We start from the raw sequence: 17,944 nt of genomic DNA, 5'->3' as shown, positions 1-17,944 counted from the left end.
TAGGGTTATTTCACATCAGGACATATTCCTAATAAACCTCCTGACGACTGTTGTTTATCATGTTTTGGTTCATGCCATGGTGCATTATTGGGGCACATGAACTCACTCCATTCAAACAAATCCAGGCCAGAAGAAATACTCAAGAAGTACACAGCTCCAGTCACCTGGGGACTTAGATTCATAAAATATCCTGAGCTGGAGAGGACCCACAGGGATCATTAAGTCTGAATCCTCACCCTGCACAGGACACCCCAAGAATCCCACCACATGCCCGAGAGTGCTGTTCACTTCTTTAACTCTGTCAGGCTTGGTGCTGTGACCACTTCCCTGGAGAGCCTGCTCCCATGCCCAACCACTCTCTGGGTGATTTCATGGATGTGGATTAGGTTTGGTACCAACTATAATCCCCAAAATACATACAGGAGCACTGACAGGTCATCAGCAACAACTGGTATACAAGAGACATCCCCAACTGGTCCCCAATACAGCCACGCTGGCTCCACTCAAACATTTACAAGCTACTGTCATGCAGATACATGCCTCAGGAAAGTTTCCTTAACCAGGCCCCCACACTTCCCAGATCTGACACAAATAAAGACTAACACTTGGGTAGCATTTTTAGCAGTAAAAATAAACAGAAGTCAGTGCACCTTGGCGATGCTTTGCTTTCTATAATCATTCCTTTGATTACCAATAAAGATTGAAGAATGTTCACTCAAGAGCTAAAACAGCTGGGAACTTCACACACAGAAACATCACCTCAAGTGCCCCAGCTTCCTAAGAGAGTTTAATATTGTAAAGCAGTAAGGTTGGTCCTTACATGACGAGCAAATAAAGCTGTCTCTCTACAGAAGACACTAGAAACCCATTGCCTAGATGTATCCCAAACCTGGAGTACAAACTTGTACTGGAAACCAGATCTCTTTTTATATATCCATATAATGGAAGCTGAAGTATACACCAGAAGACAAGTATAGCTCATGTATCACTAGTATTGTGATGAAAATAAAGATACAAGATGAACCTGTATTGATTCTCAGCACTCAACACTAAACCAGGATTGGAGGTGAGAGAAATAATACAACTTCAAATGTATTTATTCTTAAACAAAACTAATGTTTCACGTATACCAAGAAAACAGACAAGACACACATTTTGCAGATTTTTACAACTGTTTGTAGTTGTTGTGATACTTTGCACATGACTAGTTAAGCAAGAATAAGTTTAGCTTTTACTGTAGGTCAGATCATGAGATTTGTGTGGACAGTTAAAGACTCACCTAATTACTGCCTGTATCAAAATGCAAAGTATTTGACAACATCATCATTTCTTTCACAAAGTAAATTAAGGAACATGACCTGACCAATACTGTGCGCTGTTCAGAATCACAGAACAGTTTGGGCTGGAAGGGACCTTGAACATCATCTGGTTCCAAACTCCCTAAAATGGGCAAGGACACCCTCCACTAAACCAGCTTACTCAGTTTTAGAGATAACATTTCTCACTCAAGACTACCAGAATTCTCATAAAAAAAATAAAATACTAACAGGGATGAGGAACTTCTTTATTTCTTCCAATGCATGTCCCATTCTGGCATATGCTTCTGCAGGCGGAGCAAATACTTCAATTAAAACATGCAGGTCATCGTTTAGGTGGAAATACTTTGCCTCTCCACTTTTTCTCAACTCTTCTTCCTAGGAGATAAGAAAAAGATTGGTTTTACACATTCTTGTTTTAAACATTGTAGTGCAAGTGTTGAAGTTTCTCCAGAGGAATCTGCAGACACTGTTTACTCATGTTCAGATGTCTGCAACTAAGAAAGTAACATGAAATAAGAGCCAACAGCTTCTGCTCACATACAGAAACTGTAGCACAAGGGGGAATGCTTCCAAGAGTTTTCCCAGGTGCACCAGTTTCATGAAGAAGACACTCTTTCCTTGAAAGTAAAGTCTACAGAAACAGGTTTGATCTAGTATTCCACAAGAGCTAGATTTTTTTACCAATACTAGTTCAATCTTGGTATTACTACACCGCTTTGATACTTATTTTCTGTTCTCACTGAAGTTTGTATCCAATGAGTGCATCCTTCACAGAACTGTGCTATTTGGACATAAAGCTAACAGCATTTGAGATGAGGGAAGAGAACATCAACCAAAAGAGTTCACTAGCTATTTCAGAAGCAAGCTTGTCTTTCATCCTCCTTCACCCAACCCACTTCAATGACTGCAAAGCTGAGTTCAATGTAGTGAAGCAGAGCTCAGTTCTCAAAAACTGACATTCACATGCAAAATATTCACAGACCTAAAGGGCAGCACTTGCTTTTCTCAGGCTGCCCCCCACCCGTGTGTATCTGACAGGTCCAAGGGATGAAACCAGCACTAGAAATAATTTCACTGCTTTACCAGATAACATTTTATCAAATACTTAGCAGTTCGGCTGTCTAAAACACTAAAGCTCCCCTGCAGCTTCCTGTCCTTGGCAAGCAGCAGGCAAGCACTTCACTGTTTAGATTACTAAAATTGTAAGTTGCAATGATAGCTGAAATCTCCTCCCCTGCACACCCCTCAATTATGGGTTGAGGTTTATATGTGACAATCCATTTCTGCTTCTCCTGAGTAACATTCTTATCTACATGATTTGTGTTTAACTACGAGGATGTTTAAAAGAAAAACAAAAAAAATAGTCTAGATCACTGTCAGAGCACCCACAGCAAGAATATTAAGAGGTCACTCAGCAGGATAAGACTGTCAGCAAAATCATTATTTTGTCAATATAAATAAGAGATCTTGAAAATAAGAATTAACCTAATATAAACATCACAGCTCAAATATTTAGTTTTAATAGGAACTGTTTCTCAGTTAAATACTTTAAGCACAGTTACTCAAAATGTATGAGCCATCACTAGCACTGGAAGCTAGTTGAGTTCCCCATATACTTTGGCTTTTAGTATACACTGGCATAAAGCATTCCCCGTCCCTTTTTCCTAAAGAGGAAAAATAATCACTGTGCAGCTAGTTTACGCAGAAAATAGAGTGCTAAGAATCTTGCTTTTTGTGTTTATCAATCAAGTTGGCTGGTAACAGCAACAAGCAATAGAAAAGTCACAATTTTCTGTGTACTACCTGGTAAAAAAGCATTTCAATCAGCACCTTTAACAAAACATACAGAATTTCAATGCAGGTTTTTCTAAGATCATTCCCATAAACAAGCTTTTGAAGTTACTCTATGCTTTTTTTTGCAAAGTTCATTTTCATTATTGTATTTTATTTTACTTCTGTAACATGACTTGGCAATGCTTCCATTACTTTCTCCATTACTTGGAGGGCCAGGAGTTGGACTTCGATGATCCATGTAGGTGCCTTCTAACTTGGCATATTCTGTGATTCTAAGAAAACACTACACACTAAAACTCTTACAACAGCACACAAATGAAAATAAGCTCACTCACTGGCCCACATTTTCCAACCTTGGGCATACATTAAGCATTTCAGGCTTTTTTTTTCATTTCCCATGAAGACCAACACAAAAGCTACAGCTTGTTCTCATTCCAGTATCCCTCTTTGACAGCAATTTGGCTCCCATGAAATCCTCTCTGTCTTCCATTACTTGACATCTGTTGGCTTGGTTTGCCCAGTGCATGTGGATTCTTGGCTTGGTTAGCCAAGGAGATTCATTAACCTAAAACCAGTATTAGGATCTCCCACGCTTTTTATTTGTCCCAATTTTTGTTACAAGGTTTACGCCCCTCCTCAGAAATTTAAAGTAACAAAACTCCACTGATATACTCAGGCCTTACCTTTGTCTTGTCCCTCATAGAGCCTTTTCCCAAAATAGACATTTTTGTCAGTGTTTCTTCCTGTAAACGCTTTAGGGAATTACCACGTGGACCCAAAAGTTTTCCCACAAAGTTGAACTGTAAGAAAACAAAAAAACTCCCATTAACCTCATTGGATTTTTAATCATAAACTAGTGAGCACAGTGGGATATTTTGCTGGAACAACTTTTAGTCCTAGGTGCAAACAATGATTAGAGCATAAATTAAAAAACATTAAGTACAACCATATAGTACAATTACTAGAATGTCAGTGGCTCCAGCAACACAGAAGTATCTGAACTCAAGGATAACCTGGTGTCCACTACAGGTTACCAGATCAAGAGGAGCCTGTTGACAAAGCCTTCTTGCTCCAGCTACAGGAGGCATTGTGCCCAAGGCTTTTGTCCTGCTGAGGGACTCCAACCACCCCAACATCTGCTGGAGAAGTGGCACGGTGAGCTGCAGGTAACCCTGGAGACTCCTGGAATGCATGTGGGATAACTTCCTGACCCAGGTAATAGACAGACCTGCCAGAGGGGAGGCGTTACTCCCACCAACGCAAATGAGCTCACTGGGGACATCAAGATTGAAGGCAGCGAGCATGCATTGAATATGGATCAGGTAAGGAGTAAAGTTGGGCTGCTGAACTTTAGCAAAGCAGACTTCCAGCTCTTTGGGGAGCTAGTCAGTGGGATCCCAAGAGACTGCCCTCAGGGACAGGCGAGTGGAACAGAGCTGGCAGATCATTAAGGAAGTCTTCCATTGAACACAAGAGCTAGAGATTTCCAGGAGCAAGAGTTCAGGCAAGAGACCAGCATGGCTGAGTAGGGACCAGCGGGTCAAACTAAAGGGCAAGAAACAAATGCATAGACAGAGGAAGTTAAGACAGGTGACCTGGGAAAGAGTATAGAGATCAAGTCTGGTTGTGAAGAGCTGGGGTGAGGAAGGCCCAAGTGAAGCTGAAACTGGCAAAAGACACAAAGAGTAACAGAAAGGGCTTCTCCAGGTATCCCAAACAGAAAAGGAAGATTAAAGAAGGTGTTATCCCCCACTCCCACCAATAAACCATGATGGAAAACTGGTCACAGCAGATAAGAAGGTTGAGGTACTCAACAACTGAAGTGACACAATCATGTTAAAAAGATAGTTTTAGGTAGAAATAAAATATAGTGATGCTGAACAACAAATGGGCTTAAGCTTTGTGGCCTCAAATTTATGAAACAGTTTGTAAGTTCTTTGCTTGTCCCTCTACTACTGAGTCACTGAAGAGCCAAGATGGGCAGCACTGATCTCCCTGTTCATCTGAAGTAATTTGAAAGGACTTGGCAATGGGGCAGTGGCAGTCCCAAATCTCTTGTTGCTACACTGGAAGTGCTGTGGAAGAAAGGTGCAGCTGCACTCACCCTACTGTGCAGAAAGTCTACAGCTCCAGCTTATTTCTTTCAGCTTTAGACAAAAAGGAAAGCAAGTATTAAAAGTCAACTAAATATGAAAATGTAAGTTTATTCCCCTTACTAGCTGCAAGTTCAATTCCCAATGTAGACCTGACATAATGCTATTGAGAAAATAGCTTATGCATGGCTACAGTCCACACAACCTATTTAATTTAAGGCCTTGAATGAACCGGTCTTTTCTGAAATTATCAGGCCACATCAAGAAATTCTCAGGCAGTTTCTTTAATTTTTTTTTTTTTATTAGAGAGGTCCATTTGTTTTCATATAGGTCCTAAGATACAATCAAGGAAAATATTAATCACAAAGATTGAACAGATAAAGGTAGAAATCTCCCTTGCTGAGAATATTCAGGACCCAGGGCCACTGATGGGGTCCTGTGCAATTTAATTTACAATCATTATTTCAACAGAAGGTTGAACATCTGAAGGCACAGATGTTCTCTAGAGGTTCCTTTTAACTCAGACTTCTGATTTTACTGTTTCTGAAGGTATAACTAAAAAAAGCAAAAAAATTGAAACAATTTGCAACAAATTTGAACTTCCAGAAGTCAATTACTCCTTTTCAAGAGTTTCCTTAAAGGAAGTTCATAGTTAAGCTCAAAGCAAAGCTTTCATGTAGAGAACCACCTCAGTTTCTCAAGCATTACTTAAGATTACTTATATCTGTTTATAATAGCCTTTTATGCTACTAGAAATAAAAACAAGCACTAACTCTTGACTGCAGATGTATTCTTTTAGTTAAAACCAAACAGTTTAATGTTGTGTAAACTTAAAACTTGTCAAACAAAACTTCAATACCTCCAAAAGTTGTCATCTTTTCAAAACCATGAAATCTCTAGTGCCAAAGCCAGACATCGCACCAGCTATACAAGGACTGCACAGATGACATGTTCTAGACACATTTAATGAACATGAAAATGCATTGTCTGCATCCTGATATCCACTGAACTATTCTTTTCTGTGCACTGAGGCTCCAAATATTCGATTTGACAAGTCTGAAGCATAAGAAACTTGTGTTACAAGTCTGAAATTCTGCTGATTTGAAAGCACAGTACTTCTAGGTGTAGCTTAAAAGCACAAACAAAGGTTAGTAAAAAATGGCTTACAATGTAGTCACAAAGCATTTTTGCTCCCACATAACAAAGCTAAAGGCTTTGGAACACTTCAGTTGATTATTCCATAAATAAGATCCATTTATGATATTGAAGGAATCCTTTCAGTAGAAAACAGATTATTTACTTTGAACAGGTACTGCATTTTTTTCAAACTATTGGTTTATCTTCCTTTTACATCAAATTGGAAACATCTGATCAAAGGTTTATTTTGAAATATTTCATAGATATAGAAACACTCAAAGTATCAGTCACTAAGTTACTATTATTACTTATATACTGCTTTCAATCAAATAGTAGGACTCAAACCTAGAGGTACAAAACCAGCACACAGTAAAACAAATTTTACTTATAAAACTAGCAAATCCTGTTTATCTGCTGGTGTAACAGAAGCAAGTAAGCCTGGCAGATCCAGGTTAGCCCTTACACAAAATTGCTCACAAGTTGCATAGGTGCTTCCCATGTTCCACATTTAGGGTTTATTTGCCCCAAGAGCACAAGAACAAAGAAAAAATTCAGGTCCATTACTGAACTCAAGCTTATAAACTATCTCTGAATTAGACACATTGGATAGTAACAAAAAGACATCAGAGCAGCTCTGCCCAAGTCAGACCAGTCACAATCACTAGTTTTGGCTCAGATTCAGACATGCCTGACTCCTCTCTTTACTTGCCCCTCTCAAGTACAGCACAATCACCTCCAAACTGGTGTAAATACCAAAAACAATCCTCACCTTCACCAGCTTCAGTTTAACACTGTATTAAAGCAGTCACACTGCTTTCCAGTGCAAGCTGGTGAACTTTTCAGTTCTACATGATAGATGAACTCTAAAGAGCCAACCATAAATGTTACTCTACACTGGATCACTTTTGTCAAATCATGAATTGTCTCTGCATTAAGACAGATTCTAATGTATTAGGTAAGTATCAGTAGACTATGGACAATGGCATATAAAAGAGATAAGTCCCCAACTCAAATTTGCTTCTAGGCCAGCTCTGAAGAGTATACAAATACGGCATCTCAAGCAAAATTACAGCAAAACTTCAGGCATCTTTGCAAAAACAGTATCAAGATTCAGATTAACAGACCTGGGAGGAAACAATTTGATAAAATGGGAAAAATAAGCACCTCAGCTACATTTCTAACCAAATAATACTCTGCTATTGATAAATGGTACCCTCTGAACAAAATATCATCAGATAATACATCAGTTTGAGCAAAAGTATGCAAGATTTGAGGGGTGTTCTTATTCCTAAAATCTCTGATCATTGAAAGCACATCCTCCTGGACCTCTGGTTTACTTTGTGGGTAAAGATACTATGCAGTGCAACAGCCTTTCCTCAAATTCCTGGGATATGGGGTTTTCTCTTGACCATGGTGCCTATTAGCTGGCAAGTACTGGTTTACTGTACTGAAAGAGTGTATCTGTTCCCCTTTTACAGATTACCCTAAAGTGTGTAACAAAAATCTCCAATTTAAAATACATCTTAAATAGAAAATATCTTTCACAATAGAAGCAACAAAATAAAATTGATTATAAGGTTTTTGCTTGAAAATTGTTTCCTTTCTTAGATGTTCAAAAATCCTCATTTTAAGAAGCATTTTTTCAGTTATCATACAATGGAGATTATGGGCATCACTGCATAGCACCTATTTCTTCAGAATCACCGAATCAAAACATGACTTGAACAGTTATCTAGAGATTTGTTTTCTTACCAAATCACTGCTTGAAACTATTCCCTGAAAACATTTCCAGAGAAACACAGTTACGAAGAACATTTAAAGAACAGGATATTCTCTTCAGAACCATTTGATCTACTATATGAATTATAACAAAAAAAAAAAAAAAAAGAATTAATGCCAGTGATACTGCATTTTTAAAATGTATATATTACAGAAAAGGGGATATAATAGAAAAAGTAATCCTTGTTTATCCCCAGCCAAGGCAAGACTGCTAAGAATGGTTCATCCAGCTTAAAATACTTAGTGAAAGTATAAATTCTTGACCAAATGCTTTCCTGTAAAGCTTTAAGCACTCCATTGTTATTAAAGCCATAGAAATCTTTCTTGACATTTTAGTTTTCTGCAATGGCTCCTCTGTGACAGGGTCACTAGAAAAAAAAAAAAAAAGTTAATTTAAGATTCAGAGCACTTTCCCTTAGAATGACCTGAAAAAAGGAAAACTTCAAGGTTTTCCCAATCATCTCAGAAAGATAAAGTTTCTATAGAAAGGTAAGTGCTTTAAGCATCTGTGTTACACCACAAACTACTCTCCTTCAGGTAACGTGGTAAGAGGTCTTTAAACATTTATTCACAGCAGAAAGCTTGGTCCATTTTACTATAAAGTTGCTCAAAAGTTATCCTTGGTATTACAATTGATGCTTGTTCCTCCACATCGTTTCTGGTTACGCAACCACATTTTCTCATTTCTACTCTAAGAAATCCTTAGAGCTTAGTTATTATGAAAAATTGCTTTCTAACTAGTCATGTGATTAAAATACTAATCTCTCTATGACTTTATATAACAACGGCAGATATATTGTATATGAATGCAACATTTTGAAACAGATATTGTCTCTTTAAAAGTTGAGCTAAAAGGCTTAAATGGATACCAGTTCTGCAAGTCAGTAACTTTTGAGAAAATATATTTAAAGTATCACTTCAGGGAACAACAGACCATTTCTGCCTGAAATCTGAGATTTACCCAGTATTTAACTGTAGATCTATGAGCAATTTTTAAAATGGTAACCTGTCAAAACGGAAATAATTGTTCCCCACAGTTTTGCTCCATCTCATGGAAAACCATCACGGTTCCATTTACCATCCATGGAAGCTATTTTTTTCACCTAATTCAGAACACCCAAGTTCAGCAAACTGTCAAAGCAAAATCAGATTTCTGAGACTAAACTACTTCACAATGCATATTCATTAGATGTATGAGCGGGGGATAACACCTTCCTGCCTCACAGTGCACAACAAAGCTCTAAAACACCTTTCACATGTGATGGCTCCTCATAGCAGAGTCAGGACAGATCCACAGAGTCCCTTCACCAACACAACCACATCAGGACCTTCCTTGAGTGGCCAGCTCATCTTTTCTGCCTTTAAGTCTGTGCAAGTTTGAAGATTATTTTCAAGCATGAAACACAAGAGAAATACAGGTTTAAGGGTGTCATGTGTCAAACTGAGACAAAGGGTCACATTTTCACACACAACCCAGAGTCAGTTGAGGTATTCAGCTGATCGAACAGCAAGTCGCCCTAATCTCAGTGTCCTAAGCTGACAAGATCTCATTTTACTACCTGCAGTTTAGACATCCAGCATCCACATGGACTCCCAACTATAGGTAACTTGATTTAGAACTCAATGCTACCTCAAAAAGTTGGCCCTTTTTCCTATAAGGTTGCATAAAAGCCTAACCTCTCTAATCCTTACTTGTAGTGGATGCCCCAGTTACAACAGGATTGCAGACAGCATTACCAAAGCTTATTCAAGCTTCACCTAAATACCTCAGATTAATTTCTGTACCACAGCAATTCAGACCTCTTGGAGAAATCTGCAGAGCTGGACCAAACCGAAAAACTGTAAGACTCTGCACAATCATATGTTTGAAAAGATGTGACTGAGCCTGCAATCTGTAGAGGTTTTGTCTTACCTGGTAAAACTAGCTGTCACCATATCAAGACATATTAATTCAGGGGCTTTTTTTTACAGGAGTCTGTAGATAACACAAAGAAATTTATTCAAATGCATAACCAGCCTCAAGGAGAAGCTGAACATAACTCCTGGGACTAACCATCTTGAATTATTTCAAAGCACAGACAAAATTCAGGTTGTCTTGGTTATTCTATCACATTCTATCAAGATCCAGATATTAAAAAAAAAAAAAAAAAACAACCAAAAATATTTAGACCAGCTATCTGTAGCATGAGATTAAACCTGTTAACTAACACTACCAAGGGCTGAGCAAGTCAAAAGTTCCCAGTTAAAGGATATAATTAGAGAGTACCACAGAAGGAACTAAGAGCTCTTAGGTAGGAGGCCAGCTAAATACATCACCAGGAACACTCAACTATTTGTGCACTAAACGAAAGACCAGAAACTCATAAGGCTTTCCAGGGTGAGCAAAGAAGCCCAAAAAAGTGCAATACATACTTTTGAATGTGAGGTCTACCAGATTCTCTTCCAACAGAAACCCAGCTGCTCTGCACTTTAGTTGAAGAGCTTCTCCTGCACTTAACCTGTAACCTTCCGGGGCTGTCAGAGGTAATTGCACAGGACCCAGCTCTGGGCTCATGAGAATGTATCTGACAGGACAGGAAATGTGAGCAAGCATTACCATGCCAGGCTGGTCTGATCAGAGCCTGGACTGCCTGACCTGTGTTGAGGCTATTATGACTTACTCAAGGAGTCAGAGTTACAGAAAAGTTTTAAAGAAGGAGAAGGCAATATAATACACATTTCAGGCTTAGCAAGCTGTCTGAATGGGGCAGGGCACTGATGGGCTGTTTCAGTTCATGGACGTCTTTTTTAAGAAAAAATTAAGATAGGATTAATGACATATCAATATACCTGAATAGCAGAGGCATCTTTCCTTCCCAGAGTCACCCCTGGCAAGTATAAACAAAGGAATAGTTTCTGCTGACAAAATCACTTATATCTGTGGTTAGTTTCATTTACAGATATTTAACCCTGTTAGGGATAAACAATTTTAATAACTTGGGGTTTTTTTTGATCCAGTTTAAAATCATGATTGTTTATTTAGGGGACTATGGTGTCGATGGAGTTGAAGCAAACTTATTTTTTCTCACTATATCCTGATTACCGAAGTTAGCTAGATTAAACCAAAACTGGTAATGCAATGCTCGTTTGACAGATTTATAAATTACTGTAATGATTCTGTCAGCTTCAAACAGCAGATTCTCAGGTCAATAACCCCATAAAGACGGCATCTCATGAAAAAATGGAGGTATCTCTGTCCAGGATTTTGCACAACAGGTAATAGCATTAGTGTGGACTGCAGGCAAACAGGCCAGCTTGATAGGAGAACTCTAAATTCAATATTAACATGCAGAAGATCTTTTTGCACAGATTTAATCCATATTTAAGTCTTAAATTTCATTCTTCTGAAGCATTTGTCACCAACACTGATCAGCAGGAAAGAAAATTCAAAAATGAGAAACAATTCTTTTAACCACTTTTCTAAGGAATTCTCCCTTGGTATTTTCTACCAACATATTTGCTGCAATACTAACACCTACCACAGGTAAAACGGTCGAGGAAACTGCACACATGCACAGAGAACAGCAGTGCAGAGGCACAAAGCATTTATGTGAAACACCATTTCAAGTTTTTATGAGGATCACAATATTATTTTGTAAGTTCTGCAGAAGAGAATCACAGAAAGTACAGGATGGAAGAGACCTTGAAGATCATCCAGTTCCAACACCCCTGCCATGGGCAGGGACACCTTCCACTAGATCACGTTGCCCAAAGCCCCATCCAGCCTTGTCTTGAACACTTCCAGGGATGGAGCACCCACAGCTTCTCTGGGCAATCTGCCAAATGCCTCACTACTCTTACAGTAAAGAATTTCTTCCTACTATCTAATCTAAATCTCTCCTCTTTCAATTTAAGCCATCCCCACTTGTCCAATCACTCCATGCCCTTTTAAGAAGCCTCTTTCCAGCTCTCTTGTAAACCCCCTTTAGGTACTGGAAGGTCTCCCTGGAGCCTTCTTTTCTCCAACTCTCTCATCCCATCTTCCTAGCAGAGGGGCTCCAGCTCCGGTCATCCTCATGGCCTCCACTAACTCATTCCAACAGGTCCATGTCCTTATGTTGGGGACCCCAGAGCTGGATGCAGCACTGCAGGTAGGATCTCACCAGACCACAGAGGAAGAATCCCCTCCCTCACCTGCTGCCCACGGGGCTTTGGATGCAGCCCAGGACACATTTGGTTTCTGGGCTGTGAGAGCACATTTAGGGGTCATGTTGAGCTTCTTGTCAACCAACACCCCAAGCTGTCCTCCTCAGGGCTGCTCTTAATCCATCCTCTGACCAGCCTGTATTCGTGCTTGCCCCAACCCACAGGGATCACCTTGCACGTGGCCCTGCTGAACTTCATGAGGATTGCACAGCCCCACCTCTTTAATCTCTCAAGGTCCCATGATGCCATCCCGTCCCTCCAGCCTGTGTCAACTGCACAACAGAGCTGGGGGTCAGTGAACTTGCTGAGGGTGCCCTCAATGCCACTGTCCATGTCACCTACAAAGATGTCAAACATTGCTGGTCCCAGTACCAGCCTCCAAGGAATAGCACTTGTCACTGGTTACCACTTGGACATTGAGCTGTTGACCACAACTCTGACTGCTACCATCCAGACAATTCCTTATCCACCACATGGTCCATCCATCAAGTCCATGTCTCTCCAGTTGAGAGACAGGAGTGGCACATGGGACAGTGTCAAATGCTTTGCACAAGTCCAGGTAGATGACGTCAGCTGCTTTTCCCTTATCTACCAACCCTGTAACCCTGTCAAAGGACTACACCAGTTTTTTCAGGCACAGCTTGCCCTTAGTGAAGCCATCTTGGCTGTCACCAATCAGACAATACAGATAAATATTCAACACATACATTCTACATACAGCTCAGAGGAACCAAGATGACTGGAACAACCCCACATCTATCCCAAAAATCTTGACAAAGCATCTCTAACTTCTGAGCCCTTCTCTGAACACGTGAAATATAAATAGGATTAGCACTTCAAAAATTATGATGCAAAAAGGCTTTGTTCTCCTACACACAGGCACTTAAAACTTGTGTCACTTACTGCAGACTACAATATGCCAGAATAAGGTTCTTAGTTTGCCATGTTCAAGCTGTGTCACTTCATAAAATGTACCATAATTTACTAGATCTCAGAAATCAAACCAAGAGCCTGGTTATAGTAACCAAGTGAGAGCAAATTGCAGTAACTGCTTGTGGTTTAGAGCAGGTGCTTTTCAGAGAATATCAAGAGTACCTATTATAATTCTGAATTGATACTCACCTCCCAGACTACTCCTATTAATGAGAAATTTTAATTCATTTTGACTGTACAGAATCTTTAATGAGTAACCTTTAACAAATATCCATCTGTATGTAATAAAATGGAAATTTTTAAGGGAAGTTGAGCCCCCAAATACTGGGGTAAAAATATTCTTAAATATTAAGTATCTAGGATTTTATTCACTCTGGCAGGAGAGATTTATGTGAATAGAGACACCAGTATTTTGCTTTCTGTGGAGCAGTCCTAGTGGAAATGCAGGAACTCACAGGACATGTCTGTTTTAATTTGCACCCCTGGATCGAAGTTCAGGCTTCTTTCCGTATCACACGCCAGACTTATTCCAGTTCAGTGTCTCTATGGGTCAGAAGTACTGATCAAACAGCAGAGCATCTCTAGCCATTCAAAATATGGCAAGGGCTTTTCCCTACTAGCTATCCTAAATAATTTCAGTGTTTAGTCCTATAAAGAAAGTTGACACTAGATAAAGAAGCAGAAGTGTCTTTCAGAAGGCAGTGTTTCCCTTTTTAATAGCCATTTTGCCTTTCTTGCCCCTGAGCCCAAGTATCTACATCTCAACATTTAGAAGAAAAACATCCTGTTTACAAACACTGACCGTGGAGTAAGCGGTCCCTATATTTTACCAATCTTTGTGTCTGTAGGCTTGTATATAGCTCTACTTAGTCATAAAGATAACTTAAGTCAGAGTTCCAAAGAGGTGCCCACATGATGTGCAGCCTTGCATTCACTCAAGAAGTATTTCATGAAACTTGGAACAGCAGCAAAGACATCCCTGCAAGTCACCCAGCACAGGCCTGTGAGAAAAACACTGATACTGAGCAGAAAAAAAAAAATTTCAAAAGGTTTTCCTAAACAGAAGGAGGAAAGAATGGTGAATTTTTTCCTCCATGAATAGAAAGTCTTGAAATTTCTAATAGGAAGAAAAAGCCATTTCAAACAAATTAAAAAAATGCTAATTTGATTGTCATAACATTAACCTTAAAATTTTAAGCAGTACCAAAATAATAAAGTTCCACAGCCTACTGAATGTTGCATAAATGCTTCCAGGCAGCAATATTTTAGTGCAGGATAATACTCGGCAGTAAAGAAGTGTTAAGAATTCATGGTGGGCAAAGATATTAATGAAACAGTCTCTACCCCTCCAGAACAGACTGCATAATTTAGCAGTCAAGCTATAATTCATTCAAGAATAACAGTGGCTGAAACTTAGGAGGATGAGAAGAAAATTTACACAATTAGTTCCTTAATGGTGCATTTTAAGCTGCACTTCTAGCTACAATAAGAAAGTTTCAAAGCCTGGCATCAGATTCAACTTCAACATTTGTTTTTCCTTTTGATATTCTGAAGAGGAGGATCCTGCTATCCCAAAAATATGGTTCAATTATTTGCTCTCAACATACTGTTTTGTGTGACCAGCACCACTTTCCTGCACATTTATTCCAACAAGAATAATTTCTACCTTAGAGTTCCTACAGAACAGATTGCAGAACAGCAACAGTAGTGACTGGTAATAGTTTTAAATGTTACATAAAAAAACCCAGAGAAGATACTAGTGAAATATCTTTTAGAAGAACTTAAATTTATCAAATATGAAAATTTGTCTTACCTTAGGGAATTGTTTTACTGGAATCAGAACTTTTTGTCCCAACTTCATATTCTTATTGATGACCACATCAATATACTTTTCTTCTTCCTTTCCTTCCCCTTTTTGGAATTTTTCAATTTCTGTTAAAGAAAAAAGTTATTTTATCAGTTTAATACAACAATCTAAAAGCTGAGAATCTTCAGTATAAATAAATTTCAGAGCTAATACATATGTCATGTTGTGTAATTAACACATGTAACTGGTTATACAAGGCCAATAGGGTAAAGCATGTTTTGCCGTTTTATATTCATGTTTATATCAGCACCTTGAATAAGCATTGCAAACACTGTACTCACTTAACACTTACAGTTTTTATATGGCTTAAGAAGTGAACATTATTCCTAGATACCTTTGAGCATGCTCAAATTAAAAAACACACAGCATAGTTTAATACTCACTTCTAGAAATAAAGTATGCAGTTTTAACGGTGGCTTTCTACACTGCACTTAGGAACAAATGTCAAGTTAATCTTTCAGAATTTCAGAATGTAATTGAGGCACATAGATCATACCCAAAAATCTGAGATTAGGGTTATACTAACAATGACATTATAAGGAATGGGATTTAGAAGTTCAAACCCTGGCTTGCGTGACTCTATTCATTCCAGAGATACACACAAACTGACTCTTGATTACAAATTTCTCCAAATATTGACTTCTCCAGTGTGCTAATGAAAAACTACAGATTTCATTTCATTAGAGAGGATTCATGAGGAACATACTGGGAGACAAAGTGAAGCACTGCTCGAGGTATTTGCTGGATAGGGTCCATCATGATGGGGGCTGCAGTGTTAAACATGTTAGCACACACCAAAATCCAATCCATTTCAAAAGTGCCACAGAAGTTCTTTTGTAGGAATATAGCACTTGTCCTCCACAAGCATCTCCATGTATCTTGTTAATTCTTCACAACACTCTTCCACTCTACTCGACCAGTAGAAGTTAAGGACATTTATCTAGACCTCCCAGTTTCTTTAATGGGAATGTGATCTTATGCCAACAGGAGACAGCGATAAAAACTTGAATGCAAAGAAACCAACCAAAAATATAGGAGAAACCACCCTCTAGTACACTTTCAAAGACAATCTAGTTTGAAATAAGGTCCAATAAAAACAGAAAACACCAATACATTTCTAGCTACAGAAAAAAATCCATGCATTGTTAGCAGATTTGTTCAATGAATACCCGTCCATTTCCATTTACCACTACAGAAATGAAGATGCCAAATTCTTTTTTAATAACTGAAACCTGTCTTCCATGCAAGTTTTAACTTCACTAACACAAAACAGGAAGTAAACACAATTTACCCAAGTTACTGAACTGTGGCTGAAAACTAAGAAAGTCAAACAAGACTATCAGTTTGAAACCTCAGACTCTATGAAGGCTTCTTGAAGGAAAAGCCTTCCCCAGCTGTACTTCCAAAACTTCTTGTCAAGTCTCTAGGAAGTTTTTGATTCCTATTGATTGTAGCAATGCAAACATTCTGGAGGATCCCTATCAAAAAAACCTTGCTCCAGAATGTCCTTTGTTTCAGCATGCTCAGTAAAAAAAAAGCCTCCAGCACCATTATCTCACCAGCTAACAGCTAATGAAGAATATTTCAGTAGTCAAAATCCAGGTAAAAATGGAAATTTGGAAATGCCACATTATAGATGAGGAAATTATGGGCAATTAAACAGATGTAAAGTTACATCAGTTTGATTTGGAACTTATTTCCTGGTGAAATTAAGACTAAAATTTTATAGGGTGTGATGTTCCCACTCACAAATTGACTGGTATCTTTTAGAAGTCAAAGTTTCCAAGTATCACATTCAGATGTAAAAGCATGGTACTATCACAGCATTCAAATACAGATATACATCTAACACCCCTCGCACCTCATACAACAAGGAGTGACAAAGCTCTTTGATTTCTCTTGAAAAACAAGATTAGATTCTTAGAAGTTTTTATGTTTTAAAAGTAAGAACACAACACTAATTTTTAAGGCTGCCGTTGGTATTACACTATTAGTACAAACACTCAAAGCTTAAAACTGACCAGAAATCTGCTCTTCTTTAGCAATATTTTACACCACAAAATGCTGATCATTAAAATTGTAATAAAAATACATCCATTTTTTATGACTGAAGCAAATGCAGTCACAAAAAAATTTATATGATTTGATTTAATATTGATTTTAAATGTTAGGACTAAAATTTGTTCGAAGTCAGAAAAGTACAGTTATATATACAGTTATATAATTGTATTGGGTTGACCCTGAGTTGATAGACAGTCTTTAAGACCAATTACGCTTCTCACAATTTACATATTTAAACCGCACAGAAAGGCGGGACTTCCCCTTTTGGTCGGAGCTCGCCTGCTGGGAGGTGGGGGCTCCGGAGCCTCCCGGCCCCGCCGGGCCGGGCCGGGGCCACTGCCCCTTTCCCCCTCTCCCAACGCTGTGGCACGGACCCTGGGTGGCTGGGGGGGACTGCCTCAGAGCCACAGGCAGCTAAAACCAGCCATGGACTGCTCACAGCTAAACCCATCCAGCGCGGCTTCTGGGGACCGGCGGGTCCCTCTCTTCTCCATGCGGAGCCGGCGGAGTCAACGGGAGCCGGCAGAGCCTCCTGTCTGCAGCCAGCACACTTCGTGCTGAACTGAAGAAGACACCACGCAGCCAGCAGCACAAAGGGAGCGAGGCTTTCCCCACCGTAAAGCCTGAACAAAAACACTCTTCAGCATGGCGGCGTCAGTCAGAGAGAAAGAGAAGTGAGTCACATGGGACGGAGCTGAGCACGGCGGCGGGAGAAAAGAGGGCGGTGCCACGATTCTGGCGCGCAGCTTAAAAGAAACCTTCTTGCATGCCGTGGT

The 17,944-nt window shown here is 39.2% G+C and overlaps 1 protein-coding gene across 1 annotated transcript in view; it reads right to left on the bottom strand.

The window, feature by feature from the left end:
* KHDRBS3 (KH RNA binding domain containing, signal transduction associated 3) overlaps positions 1–17,944 on the bottom strand; it is an 88,502-nt gene that overhangs the window by 46,215 nt on the left and 24,343 nt on the right. Inside the window, exons 2-4 of the mRNA XM_082278455.1 lie at positions 15,054–15,172; positions 3,797–3,913; positions 1,548–1,694 (exon numbers count right to left, since the gene is read on the bottom strand). Of these exons, the coding sequence (XP_082134581.1) occupies positions 1,548–1,694; positions 3,797–3,913; positions 15,054–15,172 (383 nt within the window). The remainder of the gene's footprint in view (positions 1–1,547; positions 1,695–3,796; positions 3,914–15,053; positions 15,173–17,944) is intronic.

The sequence above is a fragment of the Coloeus monedula genome (assembly GCF_965178545.1).
Source record: "Coloeus monedula genome assembly, chromosome: 1".
NCBI classification, from domain to species: Eukaryota; Metazoa; Chordata; class Aves; order Passeriformes; family Corvidae; genus Coloeus; species Coloeus monedula.
This window is presented reverse-complemented; position numbering and strand designations above follow the sequence as displayed.